The sequence below is a fragment of the Dasypus novemcinctus genome, chromosome 12 (assembly GCF_030445035.2).
Source record: "Dasypus novemcinctus isolate mDasNov1 chromosome 12, mDasNov1.1.hap2, whole genome shotgun sequence".
Taxonomy (NCBI): domain Eukaryota; kingdom Metazoa; phylum Chordata; class Mammalia; order Cingulata; family Dasypodidae; genus Dasypus; species Dasypus novemcinctus.
Genome location: NC_080684.1, coordinates 86,792,570 through 86,808,154, shown reverse-complemented (window position 1 = coordinate 86,808,154; position 15,585 = coordinate 86,792,570). Strand labels below are relative to the sequence as shown.

At 40.2% G+C, this 15,585-nt stretch overlaps 1 protein-coding gene across 7 annotated transcripts in view; it reads left to right on the top strand.

Moving 5' to 3' along the window:
* The first annotated feature begins 7,439 nt into the window (after positions 1 to 7,439).
* Positions 7,440 to 15,585, top strand: part of IGF1 (insulin like growth factor 1) — a 75,981-nt gene continuing 67,835 nt past the window's right edge. For 3 of the 7 annotated variants that reach the window (XM_004446811.4, XM_012521523.4, XM_058308636.2), the window contains exons 1-2: positions 9,733 to 9,856; positions 12,514 to 12,670. In XM_004446811.4, the coding sequence (XP_004446868.1) occupies positions 9,842 to 9,856; positions 12,514 to 12,670 (172 nt within the window). In that variant the 5' untranslated portion in view covers positions 9,733 to 9,841. Of the gene's footprint in view, positions 7,564 to 7,711; positions 8,057 to 9,732; positions 9,857 to 12,513; positions 12,671 to 15,585 lie in introns of those variants that run through there. The other 4 variants (XM_058308637.2, XM_004446810.5, XM_004446809.5 and 1 more) reach the window with 4 other exon arrangements.

The following is a 15,585-nucleotide window of genomic DNA, read 5'->3' as shown; positions in this document are numbered from 1 at the left end:
AGAGTCACTGTCAATTTCTTCTTCTGACTGCCTGTTTGGTTTTCCTAGAGGCAACACAGTAAAGTCAAAAGACTGTAAAGAGTTGTCTTCTTCTCTGTGCTTTCTAAGGCAGTAGCTCAGACTAGAAGTGGTAGGAATGAGAAACAGCATAATCTTTATCCATTAGCTTTCCCTAAAATGATCCAAACATGGCTGCAACAAGACCCCATTGTAAGTGCTGAGGCATGGTTCTTTTGGAAATGGCTATTGCAAATCATTTTTAGAATTGATTATCCTCTTACTGTGGGGAATAGTTTTACAAGAATATGTTGGAAAAGATAGTCTATCTACTGATGTGTAAGCCATGTAGTGTTCTGTATTAATCAATCTGAATTTGAATCCTTGGTCTGTAATTTACTAGCCATGTGACATTAGGCAAATCACTTAACTTCTCAAAGCCCAATTTTCCCTTCATTAATCCAACAAATATTTTTTAGAGTCTGCACCAGGCAGTTTGAAATGGAAATGGGAGTAGTATATCTGTTCATTGGGATATAAGAATGAAAGGAAATGATTAAAATATTATGAACTAAAGAATTTCATATAATGTGTCTTCATTTGCCTGAGCTGCTATCATGAATATTACAAAATACCACAATGGTTTGACTTAAATAATAGGAAGTTGTTGGATCATCGTTTTGAAGCTAGGAGGAGTCTGAAATCTAGATATAGGCAAGGCTTGCTCTCTCCCCAAAGGCTGTTGGTTGCCATCAATCCTTGGGGTTCCTTGGCTTTTCTGTCACATAGCAATGTCTTCTTGTTCCTAGTTTCTGTGATTTCCCAGTTTTCTTACAAAGCCCAGGATATCTGGATTAAGTTGGGCCACACTTTCAGGAAAAACACCTTCTTCAAGAGATCCTATTTACAATGGACTTACACCCACAGGGATGAGGATTAAGATTAAGAACATGTTTTTTGTTGTTGGGTAACATAATTCAAACTATCACAAACAGGAAATCAATAATGAAAGTTATTACCACTATTAACTAGCAAATACATTTTAGCATCTATTAAAAGTCAAGCCATATCCAGAGATCTAGGGATATGGTGATGAATAACAGGTTATGAAGAAACCATGCAAGATATTAACAAGAAATGAGGCTGCTGAGGAGGGAAATGTTTTGAATGGCAGGAGAGAAACTTAAATGTAATTGAGGAACTCTGAGGAGCCATTGCATATTCCTGTGGGTCATAAAGCATGTAAATATTGAGAAAAATGATTCCAGCAACCAAGCATTGACTAGGTTGCCATGAGGGAATACTGGCTAGGAGAAGCCCATGCAGTAATCTAGGAATTCATCTGTCTAATCTAGGGCAAATGGAAGGAAGAGGATGAACTCAAAAGACATTATCAAAGAAGGTAGAAGAATCAGGGTGAGGTTTGATGAGTGAGCACATAGACATCAAATAAAATTGTTGTCCAAGACTAAGATAATACTGACAGAGGCTCAAAAGCTTTGAGAAGTAAAGAGGAAAACCAAGTAACGAAACACACACACACCTATGTGCTACATTCTTAGTCAACACTAAAGGGCAAGCTATCACTCCACCCTAAATGCCATCTTAGGCCTGAAACTTCTCTCCTTTGGTCTAAACAGCATCTCCAAGGGTATGTGCTTATCTGGTGGATCATTACCACAGGCTCCTGTAGATAGTGTTTCCCCTCCTCAACTAATTACTTGAACTTCTATTTATGCAGTTTTAAGGAGTTGCCCAACAGGTCAGTTTTAAGTAAAAGAGGTTGAAGGCTGTGTGTATTGCTCTCAAAGAGCACAGTAAAACTTCCACACACAAAAAGTGTGATGTTCTGATGAATCAGATTTCCTAGGAAGTTCAGGCTTCACCAGAAACAAGAATTTTTTGCCACAAATTTATTGTGGAAAATCAAGTGCAATCATTTCATTTTCTGTTAAAATCTACTTACCAGGGAAGCAGATGTGGCTCAAATGATTGGGCTCTTGTCCACCATATAGGAGGTTTGGGGTTTGCTTCCCAGGACCTCGTGGTGAAAGTAAGCTGGCGTGTGTGGTGAGCTGGCCCACACGGAGTGCTGCCCCATGCAGGAGTGCTGCCATGTGCAGAAGTGCTGGCCCACGCAGAGAGCCGGCACAGCAAGATGATGCAACAGAAAGAGACACAGAAGAGAGACAATAAGAGACAGAGCAGACCAGGGAGCTGAGGCAGTGCAAGAGATTGAGCACCTCTCTCCACTCCAGAAGTTCCCAGGATTGGTTCCTGGAACTACCTAATGAGAAGACAGGCAGATACAGAAAAACACACAGCAAATGGACAACGAGAGCAGACAACCTGGAGAGGGAAGGAGAAATAAGTAAAATTAAAAATCTTTAAAAAGAAATCTATTTACCAAAGTATAAATACTAAACTGAATCCAAATGGAATATCTGGTAAGACCGTTGGGCGACCAATCTGCACATTAGTTCTTCTTACCCAAGTCTCCAATTGACCTAATTATAATATAGCCCAGGTCTATTATTGCGTATGTATCTTAAGCCCTGTGCCATTCCCAGGGTTAATCACAGATTCAATTTACACACAAATCTTTGTATACAAGGGAAACACGATGGAATTAAGGCTGCTTTTCAGGCCTGCAGCTACATGAAGAAGGCCACTGACAGAGGGGAAAAAGGGGCTCCACCTGGCAGGACCAAGATCAACTCCACAGGCTCATTTCCCACATCACCCCAACACTGATTGCCTCCTCATTCCCATTTAACTTTGCTCATGCTGTTCCTTCTGCCTGGAATAGCCTTTACTGGTTTTTTTTCCATCTTGGAGATGAACTCATGCTCCAAGACTTAAGTGTTATTTACTCTGCCAAGCCTTTCTCAAACTCCTCTAGGCTCTATGAAAGACTATAGTGGAAAATAAGTGTGAACACAAAGGGGATATAAATTACCGAGAAATGTAATCAATACATTTATATTTAAGACTTTTTTTATATGCAGGGTCTCTGTTCCCTGTTTTCCTATTGCAGCTCTGTGTTTGTTTTCCTATCACAATAGCTTTAGCGCAGTGATTCCCACACATCAGACATTCAAACACCACTTACACAATTTTTGGCTTAATTGTCAGCCATCTGTACTATTATTTGCTTAATTAAAATATTTTTTCTTAAATTGACATTTTTAAGGCTTAGATACATACATTTTAAAACTAATCCTTAAGACATCTATTTTCAAACTGGCATCACTTGCCCTAAATAGAATTTAAAATCAAATGCTGTAAAAACAAAACAGTGTTATTGAATTCCAGATAGAAACTACTGCCTGCAAAGGCTTTGGGCTTGAAGTCAGCTTTCTTTTTGTTAGACAGGGAGATCTGCAAGTGTTAGAGAGACGTTGAAAGGACCAAACTGGGATCTTCCTGGTAAATGCAGAGGAAGAGAAATAATTAAAAATGGAACCACGTCTCTAGGTGATTCTTTAACAGCTGTATCTTTGACCACTGGTGTTACAGCCCACAGTTTGAACACCGATGTCGTGGTAAGAGAACAGGGAGATCAGGGTTTGAATCCCATATATGACAGCACCTAAATTTGTTTTGCTGAACGTGTCAGTTCTCTACCACCTCCCAAAGCACTATTCCCCTTTTAAAATTACAGGCAATCAAATGGCAGCTTATTTATTCAAAAGATTGAATAAATCGGCAGGTAGATGAGTCTTAAAATATATAGGAATCAAGAGCCTTTGAAACACCTTCTCTCCCCGCCCTCCCCAACTCCTGCGAAACCCCACACATTAGTTAAAATGGCAATGGGAGTTTCCCGGCGGCCCACTAGAGGGCGCACGAATTTTCTATTCCAAAAAATATCGTGTATGTGCGCACTGCCTGTGAAATTTGGAATCGGTGTCTCTTTTCCCACTGTTCGTTCAACTTGGGCAGGTGTGGGGCCCCTCAGCTTCTCTCACTCCCCCAACCACTCCTCGCCCTATGCCGTGACTCCTCATCCGCCATAATGAAGAGATCTTTTGCTCCCCGAACCACACCAGTTTCGTTTTCTGTTTTCAGTATTCACCCTTTTGACATTCTAGGAGATTCAAGTTAATTTAAGATTCAAGTTCACGTTGGGAAGAAAGCATTGCTTTCTTTAGTGAGAGGACTTCTCCTCCCTATTGCTGTTTCCCTAGCTGTGGGGGGAAAGGCCCTTTAAGGATTTTGAACAGTTCCTTCGAGTTAAAGAAGATCTTTCTGAGGAATGACTGTTCCTTTTGAGCAGATCTCGGAGCTGACTTTAGTTCCCTTGCTCTGAAGTGTTTTGTGTTTTGAGGTGCAGCCTTTTCCTCTGCGCTTTACATTCTGAACTGACAAGCCCCTGACCTCAGCTTAGGAGCACATACTTCCAGACGAATCCTCCCCACAAACCATGGCCCAAGAGAAATATACAATGGTTTCCCCCAAATTCTTTACCTGGCGGGTTACCCTAGAACCCAAGAGTTCACCCTTTATTTGATTTCAGAGTAACTCTATCTCCAAATATGCATTCTTTAGCTTTTCTTGGGAGTCAGCAAAGACAGGGATGAAATAAACTGTAAATGCGCCCGACTGCGCATGAATATGAAGTTCTCTTTTGGACGAGCTCCTCCCCAGTTTACACAAGGAAGACTGGGAACGTGGCTTGAGTCAAAGGAGGGGGCACTGGGCCTTGCCCACCTCTTTCTGTGAACCTCAATCAGCCAGCCCTTTAAGGAAATGAACTTAAAAAAAAAAAAAAAAAGGAAGGTGTCAGAAGTCTTCAGAGGCTGCAGTTTTATGCAAATATGCTACTCAAGAAGAAGGCTTTAGGGGAGAGTTATTTATATCCCACAGGCATTACACATGCACAAGGTGAGACTGTGAATCTCTGAATTTCCAGGAGTGGTGGTTCTCATGATGAGCACATCGTTGCAGGTAGCTATTTTGGTGGCACAAGATTCCCATATCTGTCAGATTTTTCCAGTCAGAAAACCACATAATCATTCAGTAATTTTAGAATGATCCTGTATATTTCACTCAAATGGACTTCATGGAACTTTTCTTGGGAATTAGCTTTACTGCCACCCTGGAGTCTCTAGTTAATGAGCACTTTCATTTCTTTTTCCCCTAAACAGGTACAGCATTCAATCATTAAAAGGTCATCATATGGCACATGTATTGCCCTTTTGTTTTCATATCGACTGTTGGCATTAACAAAGAAAACGGCCAGTTCGCTAGAAATTATTGCTCTGCTCTGTTGCTGGATCACCCAATCCAGAAATATAGATCATTCTTCAAATTGAAATATACAATAATCACTTCAGGAAATTGCTTTCACTATTGAAAACTGAGAGCTCACATCAGAATGTTTCCACAGTGCAGCTGATGACAATTACAACTCACTGAAATTTCCGTTTGATTTGATTGTGACATAAAAACTGAGACATAAATTAAAACCCAATTTTCCTTTAAGGGTAATTGGGGTTATAAAACTAGGGGACTGTGAGTCAGTGTGTCGCTATCACAGGAGTACAATGTCTGATGGAATGATATGTGTTCTGTCTCCCAGAGTAGCCTTTCATATGAAATGGCTGGGACTAAATTGATCTGTGCACAGTACGTGCCGAGAGAGCAGTTCAGATTGAGTTACAGATGTGGGGGAATGTAGTGAGTTTCTAGAGCATCTTGGAAAGATTAAAATATTCTAAAACTGCAATGGGAAGGGGATGTGCAAAGTCTCGGCCTTCACCTGCACGGGTGCCCGATGGTAGAGCAAGACTTTCTCTGTTCTTGGATATATCACTGTTCTTTCTCACCTGGGAAATAGGTGAGATTAGCTCTTGGGTCCCATACAATCCACCTCATCACAGCCTGCATGAGGAGGACCTTGTTTTTCACAAAAGGCATGATCCACAAAAACTGCACACACAAAAAAAGATTTTTGGTAAATTGAGTCATAAGTGCACGAAGGGAGCTTGTTTGAGGAGATTTTGAATTAGTCTTCAAATACAGGGCTTACCCATATCGTTGCAGATGCCTAAAGTGCTATGTCTTAAAGATGCGTGTTTGTGTAGTCTTCAGGCTAAAGGGTATCCACTGAAACTACGCAACCTTGTATCCCAAAGCCTGTCATAACATAACCCCCTTCCCCATTTTACATTTCTAAAAGGATTTCACTTCCCTGTTTTTGTCACTCCTTCCGCTTGTGCACTGTTCATATTTTTTAAAGGGCACAGGCTCACCATGTGACAGTGGACTTGTCATCTCTGCCTCTGCCACTTAGTTTAGTACTCTTGTTGATCCTTGACTGTAACTTATTCCTCTTTGTTTCTCTAGGGATGCACATAGTAGGGGACATAGTACATGCTCATTAAATGACACCAAATACAGTGAATGGTTGCAACGGCAGGACCCCGGGTTTCTTTATTTCCAGAAGGTAAACACGGCTGTGTGTTATTAACCATGCAGAAAATGTAACTAAACACAAACCCCTTTCAAAACCAACCAGGTTTTCCTTTGAGGGCACCCGCCTCTGCAAACAAATTTCTGACCACAAGACTACATAAAGAGCCAGAAAAGGGATTCCTCTGTTTTCAGCTGATGTATCAGTGTCAGGGAGTCCCCTGAGAAGCGCGAAAGAGAAATGCAAGCTCCAGGTCATTTCCACCATCCCTGGGAAACCAAGCCTAGATAGATATCTAGGGAAAGTGGTGTGTCTGATCTCAGCTTTTGCAACCGTGTTTCATAATCTACTTTCTTATCTACCACCTCACAAAACCAAAGGGAAATCAGTACAAACCGCATCAAAAAAAGATCAGCACTTGATTCTCAATGGGAAAGGCAAATATACATTATAAATAGCAAAACAGCTGGCTTGGACCATGTTTTAGGACACTCAACCCAGTTGAGGGATTTGAATGACTTCATAACCCTTGAGAGGGTATTGTGAGCCAGCTGATGTTATTTAGAACACACACAGATTGGAGAGTGAAAACACACTGACACACACACAGACACACACTCACATACACACAGGTGCAGGTTATGCAGAAAAATTCTAACAACAGGAAAAGAATTTGCTCCTTAGGTGCCCTCCCCCAGGGAAGTGATAGGCAAGCTAGTAGAGGAAGGAAGAAAAAGATTTTTATTTTTTCAGTTGGCTTTATGGCTCAGCAAAGTCTTTGCCTAGCCGCAGGCAAAAAGCATGAGAGTGGCCTAAAGGGAGCCAATTGCAATACTGCCTGCCCCCTTCATAGGTTCTAGGAAATGAGATCATTCCCCTCGCTTGGCAGCTGGGACCCAGGTCACCCTCAGCACTGTCTGCCAACCCAGTTTACCCCAGTCATTTCAGGGTTAAAATCAGAGGGTTTGCTTGAGTTGGTCTTTTCTTTGTTTTTGTTTTTAATTTTGCCTTGGCTCTGGAATATAAAAGTATTTGCCCCTCCCCCATGTATATGCCTTTAATACTATTAAGGTGTATTAGCAGATGTGTATGTCTTCATGCCCAGTTGAAAGTTAATCGGAGAAAAGATCCTTCTTTTCTATAGCAGTGTAAGTATTTAAATATCTGCTAACCCTGTCACTAACACACATTTTTTTTTAAGGGAAAAAAAATGCTTCTGTGCTCTAGTTTTAAAATGCAAAGGTATGATGTTATTTGTCACCATGCCCAAAAAAGTCCTTACTCGATAACTTTGCCAGAAGAGGGAGAGAGAGAGAAGGCAAATGTTCCCCCAGCTGTTTCCTGTCTACAGTGTCTGTGTTTTGTAGATAAATGTGAGGATTTTCTCTAAATCCCTCTTCTGTTTGCTAAATCTCACTGTCACTGCTAAATTCAGAGCAGATAGAGCCTGCGCAATGGAATAAAGTCCTCAAAATTGAAATGTGACATTGCTCTCAACATCTCCCATCTCTCTGGATTTCTTTTTACCTCATTATTCCTGCTAACCAATTCATTTCCAGACTTTGCACTTGAGAAGCAATGGGAAAAATCAGCAGTCTTCCAACCCAATTATTTAAGTGCTGCTTTTGTGATTTCTTGAAGGTAAATATTTCTTACTCTTTGAAGTCATCGGGGAATTTTATTTAAATTGTGCACTGTTTGCTTCTGCCTAGAAATGTTATTTGCTTTAGAATTTTCATTGTTTGGGAACTGGGAGTTATTTATAAATTGCTGAATATGCAATTCTGTGGGATCTGAAAAAATAGCTCCGGGAGATGGATGCATTTACACAGATATCTGTATGTGTAGAAACTAATGCAAGGTACTTATGCTAAATCCTCCACTTCTACAGGGCTTCAGTGATATCATTAGAGAATATTCCTTTAAATCCTGTCTATGGTTAACAGCTATAAAACATGAATATGAACTTTTGGAGCTTTTTCTTTTGTGCAGGTGCAGATGTTTTATTTTTATGACTATGTTCGTGTGTGTGTGCACGCGCGTGTATGCGTGTGTGACTTGTCAGGACTTTATTTACGAGGCATGCCACATATGAAGAGTTACATTTTAGATGATGTTAAGGCTTTTAAATATGATCTTTAGAGCTAAGGTCCGGGAACTCTCTGTTATGCCCAGAGAGTCAAAGTTAGAGTGAAGTTTAATTTGCTCTTCTGAAATAAGAACTCCTTGACAACTCTTGCTGACCTTGCATATTCATCTAATTTAAACAAATGCATACTGTATTTGCAAAGTGGAAACTTTCTAGCAGCTGCCTATCCAACTACTGTCTTTTGAAGAGGACTTTCACCGGCAAAGTTTTGACTAGGGGTTTCGTGTTGTAAAACTCTGATTTTATGCTCAGTTCTGTAAAATCTCTTTAGGTAAATTTGGCGGCCGTTTTCAATGCACTGACTTCTCCTTTCCAATCACTGGCCCTAGCTCAAGTTTCCATTCTCAGCAAAATTATATCTTTGAAGACTTGTACTTTTTTCAATTTGCAAGCACTTTTAAGCCATTGTCACTAGCTCCCGCTGCTGCAATTGCCTGAGGGCTCAATTCATAAAATGTCCCTGCCACTTAATGCTGCATTCATTCGCACTTGCAAATACTACACCACTAGGACTTTTCTTGGCTAAGTGGCTTGGAGTTAAGGACACTTCTTTGTCAGGCACCTGATTCTGCTGTCCTTGAGATTCTAAGGCACACGTCTGTTCTTTGCTTTAAAGAAAATGAAAGCAATACACATACATACTATGTTGTCTGGCAGTTGGGTTTTTTCCTTCCTAGTTAGAGGATCATCAAAGAGGCTATGGAGTGTTATCTCTGTGCTAATTACACGGTTGTAAAATGTTTCCAAATGAACTTTTTATTTTGGGTGTATTAAACTTTTCAGAAGTGGAGCTAGCAATAAGTTACTTTTTCCTGTACTTGAAGCAGGAAATAGTTTGAGGGAGCTGCGTGGTCTTTGGAACTTAATTCACTGAGTAAAGGTGTTCTGCCTGGAGGCAGAACGCACAGGCTGATTTTACTGTGAATCTCAAGGTATTTCCAAGTGCAGGAGTCAGAGTGGAAGAGCACAAGTAAGAGGACTGGCTTTTGGGTTACTCTCACAGTCTGCTACAATAGACACACAATGAAAATTGGTGGCTTGATTGGGACAAGAAGATTGACTCAAATCCCAGCTGTGCAATTTGTTCATTGTTTGAATGGACAAAAGGCAGTTTACCCAGGCTCACAGCGTACCTACCTGGGTGTCCAAAAGTAACTAGATGCTTTCACAAACCCCACCCACAGAGCAGCACATGTTTTTAAGTCCTCAGTTTTCTACTCACATCAGCCTCATAATATCCACCCTGACCTGCTGTAAAAGACCTGGAACAAACAAAAATGGTTACACCTACAGTGAGTATTTTCTTATGACTACTGCCCTCAAATTTTTTACGGGGCATTTTTATTGTAGCCCAGCCATCTGGAATCAATTGATATTCCATTTATTTTAAGATAAAAAGAAAGGTCTTTTAAATTTTGGATTTGTGAATAGTTTTTGAGAATGCATGCTCTGAACTTTTTTCTTTTCTCATTCTGCTTCTTCCTTTCTCACAATCATCTTGCCTTTCTCTCTGTTTCTTTTGTGTTTGGAAAAATAAAAGGCCAAGGCAATGATGAACATATGGGGCCACTTGTTTCAAACTTTTAACTCTTAAGCAAATACATTATTGTTTTCCTCCTTGGGAACATAATGTGATAAATTCTCCCCTTCTCTGTGGGTGGACTGGACTGTTCCCTGAACTGAAAATGCAATAGAGGTTCTGTCTTTTCCTATAACTAAAGTGCTGATATTTAACTGACAACAAAACTCAGGAAAAAATCTGTGAAAAAATTCTTAAGTTCTTAAATGCTAGAGATTTATGTGTATTTTTGGACCTTAAATGCGTAAGACCAGAAACAACTACTAAAAACATAGTTTTGGCATCTAATGAAGCTCTCAATTCACCGAGGCTATAAGCTAAGTGATTTTCCCATCCCCTGAATTTATGAGAAATGAAGAACTTGAGGGCATCTACGTGGCAGGTGCTTGACCTTTAGCATTATTATAAACTCAAAGAATAAGGGAGGGATGGAGAAATAGGATTGGTAAAACAACATGCGTTCTAGAAGTGGCCAATTCCTAGGGTGTGGGGTTATGTCCCATAAGATCAACTATGGGTTTGCTTATTTGGAAAGGACAAGTGAGCCGAGCTGGCTGGATTTGTTGAGGTTTCCACTGAAAATATTGAAAGGGGAAAAACCCACCACTTCTTTTATAACTAAGGTGGGGTCCGGAGGATAACTTGTTTCTAGCAGTCCCAGTGGCTTTGGCTGTGTGGGGGTGGAGGGTCTCCAGGCAGAGGTCCTAGTTAGAAAATGGAAGAAATGTTCAGTTGAGCTTTCATCTCTTCTTCTATTTCATGCCCATTATATGATGATTTGCAAATAGAGAGCACTTTTTGTCTTCAATTGTTTTACAAGTATTAACTAAATATTTTTGTTGTGTGAACAAGAGTCAGGGGTTTGGGTGTTCCTCCAATTGCTGGGCCAAAGATTTGGCCACAAATATGGAAATCTTAATTAAAGTGATCAGACAAGTTTTGCCACTGATGTAGAGCCATTAAATTAAGAGGTCACAGAGTGCAAGGCAGGTGGTCAGAAAATAAATTACTGAATCTGCTTCTTTAAGAGCGATGGGGTTTAGTTCTGCCACTATTATGGTGCTGAAAAAAGACCTCTTTTCATAACTATGGTGTCCAGCATAACTCTGTGACCCTTCTAAGGAGGTCCCTGACCTACTCTCCTGTCAGTGGTTCTTCCAAAGTCACTGACAGTAGATGCATCCAAGAGAAGCAAAGCTACTCACCTTGGGAGGCTTCCTGGAAGAAACCACATCTTTGTGCCACAAGCAGCAATATGGAAAACTTAATAACCACCTTAGTGTTGTTTCTACTACTTAGAGTGAAGACTTGAGCCACAGGAATCCTGCTTCTGGCAAGGCTGCAATTTGGCTGTCTACCATTGGCTAAGTCATCCTAAACAGGGGTCCCTCAATATATTTTGCTATAAAATGAATACAGTGACACAGAAGTCCCTCCAAGAGATGAAGTCAGAATTCCTGTGACTAAAAAAAAAATGGCCTTGAGCCCAGTGCCCTGTGCATGAGAGACACTTGCTACACCTATGTTGATTTGATATTTATTGGACTAGATACCTGGGGCTTTAAATACAGAAGGAGTAGCATCTACTTAAGATGAGCCAATTTTATTCTTAAATCCTCATCTTTTTCCTGTTTTTTTTTTTCTCTTTCACTCAAGTTGTGTTAACTGCTGATATTCCCCATGTAAAAAGTTAATCTCTCTTACTCAACCATCTCTCTCTCTCTCTCTCTCTCTCTCTCTCTCTCAGTGAGTGGGGGAAATATATTTATAAAAATTCATAGTATTTTTGCAAGTCTGTTTTTTGGTCACTGTAAATTCTCTTTAATCAGTAGCTGAGGAATGATGTTCTGGTTAATTTAACATTCTGGCCAATAATGAATGCATATGCCACCCATTAATGGCCAATTTTTAGAGAATTTAAATGAATAAAACATACTTGGCTGGAAATCTGTATTGAATGACAATTCAGGAGACTTCCCAGGATTTCAGAGTCATGGAATCCTCAGTATAAGAACAGCATCTTTCATTTATGTAGGAAATGCTTCCAGATATTTTATCCCATTTAACCACATCAGGAACCCCTAAAGAAAGTATAACCCCTTTCCTCCCCCAAAAGTAGCTGAAATTCAGGGAGAATTTCTCCAAAGTTCCATAGCAGCAAGAGGATGCAAACACAGATTGTGTGATGTCCAGATACGCTCAGTTCACGACACCCAGCAACCTCTCATGCACTTTGTGGTACTTCTGTGTAGGGTCATTCTGATTAAAAGCAATAATGGATTACTGGAGGGAAATGCAATCCCTGGCCCACCCCTATTTGCCTTGCAAGCACCAAGGAGGAAACACGACCCTTTTCTATTTCTTCGACAGGTGAAGATGCACATCATGTCCTCCTCGCATCTCTTCTACCTGGCCCTGTGCCTGCTCACCTTCACCAGCTCTGCCACAGCTGGACCTGAGACGCTTTGTGGGGCTGAGTTAGTGGACGCTCTTCAGTTCGTGTGTGGAGACAGGGGCTTCTATTTCAGTAAGTAGCTGTCCCTCACACTGTGCTCCTAAAGTCTGAAGTACCTGGCTCTGTGGAGTGTGTGTGTGAATAACTAAATGACTGCCTGTGGCTGGCAGCCACCTTGGGCCTCTGAGAGTCCTCACCTTAAAGTAAGCATAGTGTTTCAGTGGGCCTTTGGCAGGTTCTGCAGATGTAGAATGGCATTTTCCTCCTAACTTACTTCCCGCTGAGCCTTTCTTCCACTATTATGGTCTACCCTCACTATTCCTGTCCTGATGAAAGAATGGACAAAATGTCCCTTGGGTATTGAGTTTTTGTTTTCGAGACCTATGCGTGGTCTCAAAACATATGGAAACACGTAAGCCTGTTTCAAGTGCTCTGTAATTTGGAGTTAGATCGGAAGGACTCCAGCCATGTGGACTCAGAAAAAAACATGAAGGGGCACATCCCAGATGTCTCCATGCTATAAGAAATAGACAGAAGGTGAACTTCGCTCAAAGGCACTTTTGCAAATACATAGACTCTCTCTAAATTGAAACTGAAATGCTGTACTAATGTGCCCTCTATGGAAATTGACCTTGATATTTTTTTTTTGTTATTGCTTTCCTTTGACATAGCTCTTCTCTGGGACTCTCCAGTGATATTGGCATTTGGAAAAGGGTCTTTGACACGTCCAGGGTCACTTAGCCCAGAAGTGAGTCTCCACTGATTAAAAAGTAGACAGCCAGTAAACAGTAGACAGTAAAGCAATACTTACAAATAATAAACACAAACAAATGTCAATTTACCCAAGGGAACTGATCACCTAAAGAATCTGCCTCAAATGCATGAAAGATTTAAAGCCATATGCTCATTCTATATAATTCTTTGGAATTTTTATGAAAGTTCCAGGAAACTGACAATCAGGCCCCCAGTGAGCATGAATCATTCTTAAAAGTTCATATCACTCAAGTGTAGACAGCTTACCTCAGTTACCCACTAAGCTTTGAATAGCTCCTGGGATGACTCACAGGCTTCAAGTATCTCTCATCTTCTTCCCAGATGTCAACCTCTCTTTAGGCGTGTGTGTGTGTGTGTGTATTTGTGTGTATTGAGGGGGGGGAGGCTAACACTAGGCACCAGTGCACAGAAGTCTGAGGAAGAGGGGGTGGGAAGGGAAGGCTGGTAAGAAGTCTGGTGATCTCTACTCATCATGAATTTGGCAACAAACAGCCTTTAAATGACTAGTGACAGAGAATCAGACGTGCTCTCTTCCATTCCGATGGGCAAATTTCCACTCTCTGCTTCCAGCCAATGCTTTAATTGAGTGGATTCATTTGTTTTTCTGGCAATAAAGCAATTCTATCCAGTTTTCTGTTACAATTCATATGAATGAGTTCATCGGGTGGGTGCTTTTATAAAACAGCAGACTTGATGCACTTTTTTTTGTCTTTTGTTTTTAATGTTACATTCAAAAAATATGAGGACCCCATTCACCCCCCACTCCCCTCACCCCACTCCTCCCATAACAGCAACCTCCTCCATTATCATGGGACATTCATTGCACTTGGTGAATACATCTCTAATTCACTTTTAAAGCAACCTGCAGAAGGCAAACACGAAAAAGTAACATCACCCAAACCTGGGTTATAATTATTCTATGATTTGCTGCTACTGATCCACATTAAAAAACAATGAATAAGTGGTTCTCACTTATTATGCACAAGAGGATTTTTTTTTTGCCTTGATAATCAATTTGTGCCATTTCTTTTGATCTAGTCCACCAGATAATTGCCAAACCTGCAAGCATCCTCTGTTATGTGCCAGGTTGAATTGTGATGTTCAGCATGATATGCTCCAGGATTTCAATGCACCATGTATGGAAAGTAGATCTTTTTATGCCTGTGATGTTTGCATTAGATGATTTTTAAAAAAAATAAGAATGGAATGAATTGGTTCTAAAGTAATTTTATGGTACTTATATATGTTCAAAAAAGACACTTGGGGGTATTGGATAACTATGATGGAAACCAAGTTCAAGGCAATAAAAGGTTTCTTATTCCATTTCTACAATGATCCATTTTTAACAAATATTTTAAATCTACTGTAACATCTTGAAAGGATAAGTTTATATATGGCAACTCATGAGGTTTAGAATATGATTTTGGATAGAAAGTGGTCTTGTCAATCTTAGAGAATTGTGTATTATTGTTGTCAGCATTGCCATTGAAAATATATGGTTCATATGCTCTGCCTTATAGAGTTCCTTGGTTTATGGTAATCATTTCTCTGATACAGATCTTCTTGCACAAAAGTATTCTTTCTAACTTTCTAGTCAACTGGAAAATTCTCTTTATTCAAGAAAAGCTTGCCCCTTTGAATTTTCTAGTCCAAAATGTTTGTGGAGCATCCGCTAAGTGGAATCACTATTCTAGGCATTTTTGAGATACATGAGAGATCGAGCTTGTCCTTAAGGAACTCAGTCTAGTTGAAAAGTAAAAACATGCACGTAAATATTATCATAAGAGAATAGATTATAGTCCTTTATTATCTTCCTGAATATTTTGTCCCATTTTTGGAATCACCTGCCTTATCAGATCCTAACCTCCCAAGAATTATGTCCTCTCAATGGACTTCTTGATATCAAAGACCATAGTTTTCACAGTTGAGTCCCATATTGAGTCCAGAGCCTGGCTGATATACCTGCAGTCCACATTTGAGTTTTGAACTGAAAGAATGGGTTGGAATACACTGAAATGGAGTGGAATGGAATGGAATGGAATGGAATGGAATGGAATGGAATGGAATGGAATGGAATGGAATGGAATGGAAAGGACTCCAATGGATTCCAATGGAATCCCATGGAATCTAATTTAGTTGGACTTAATTACTTGTTTGGAATCTTAGTGATAAGAACCATCAAGAATTATGTCTCCTTTTTTGGACAATTTTCA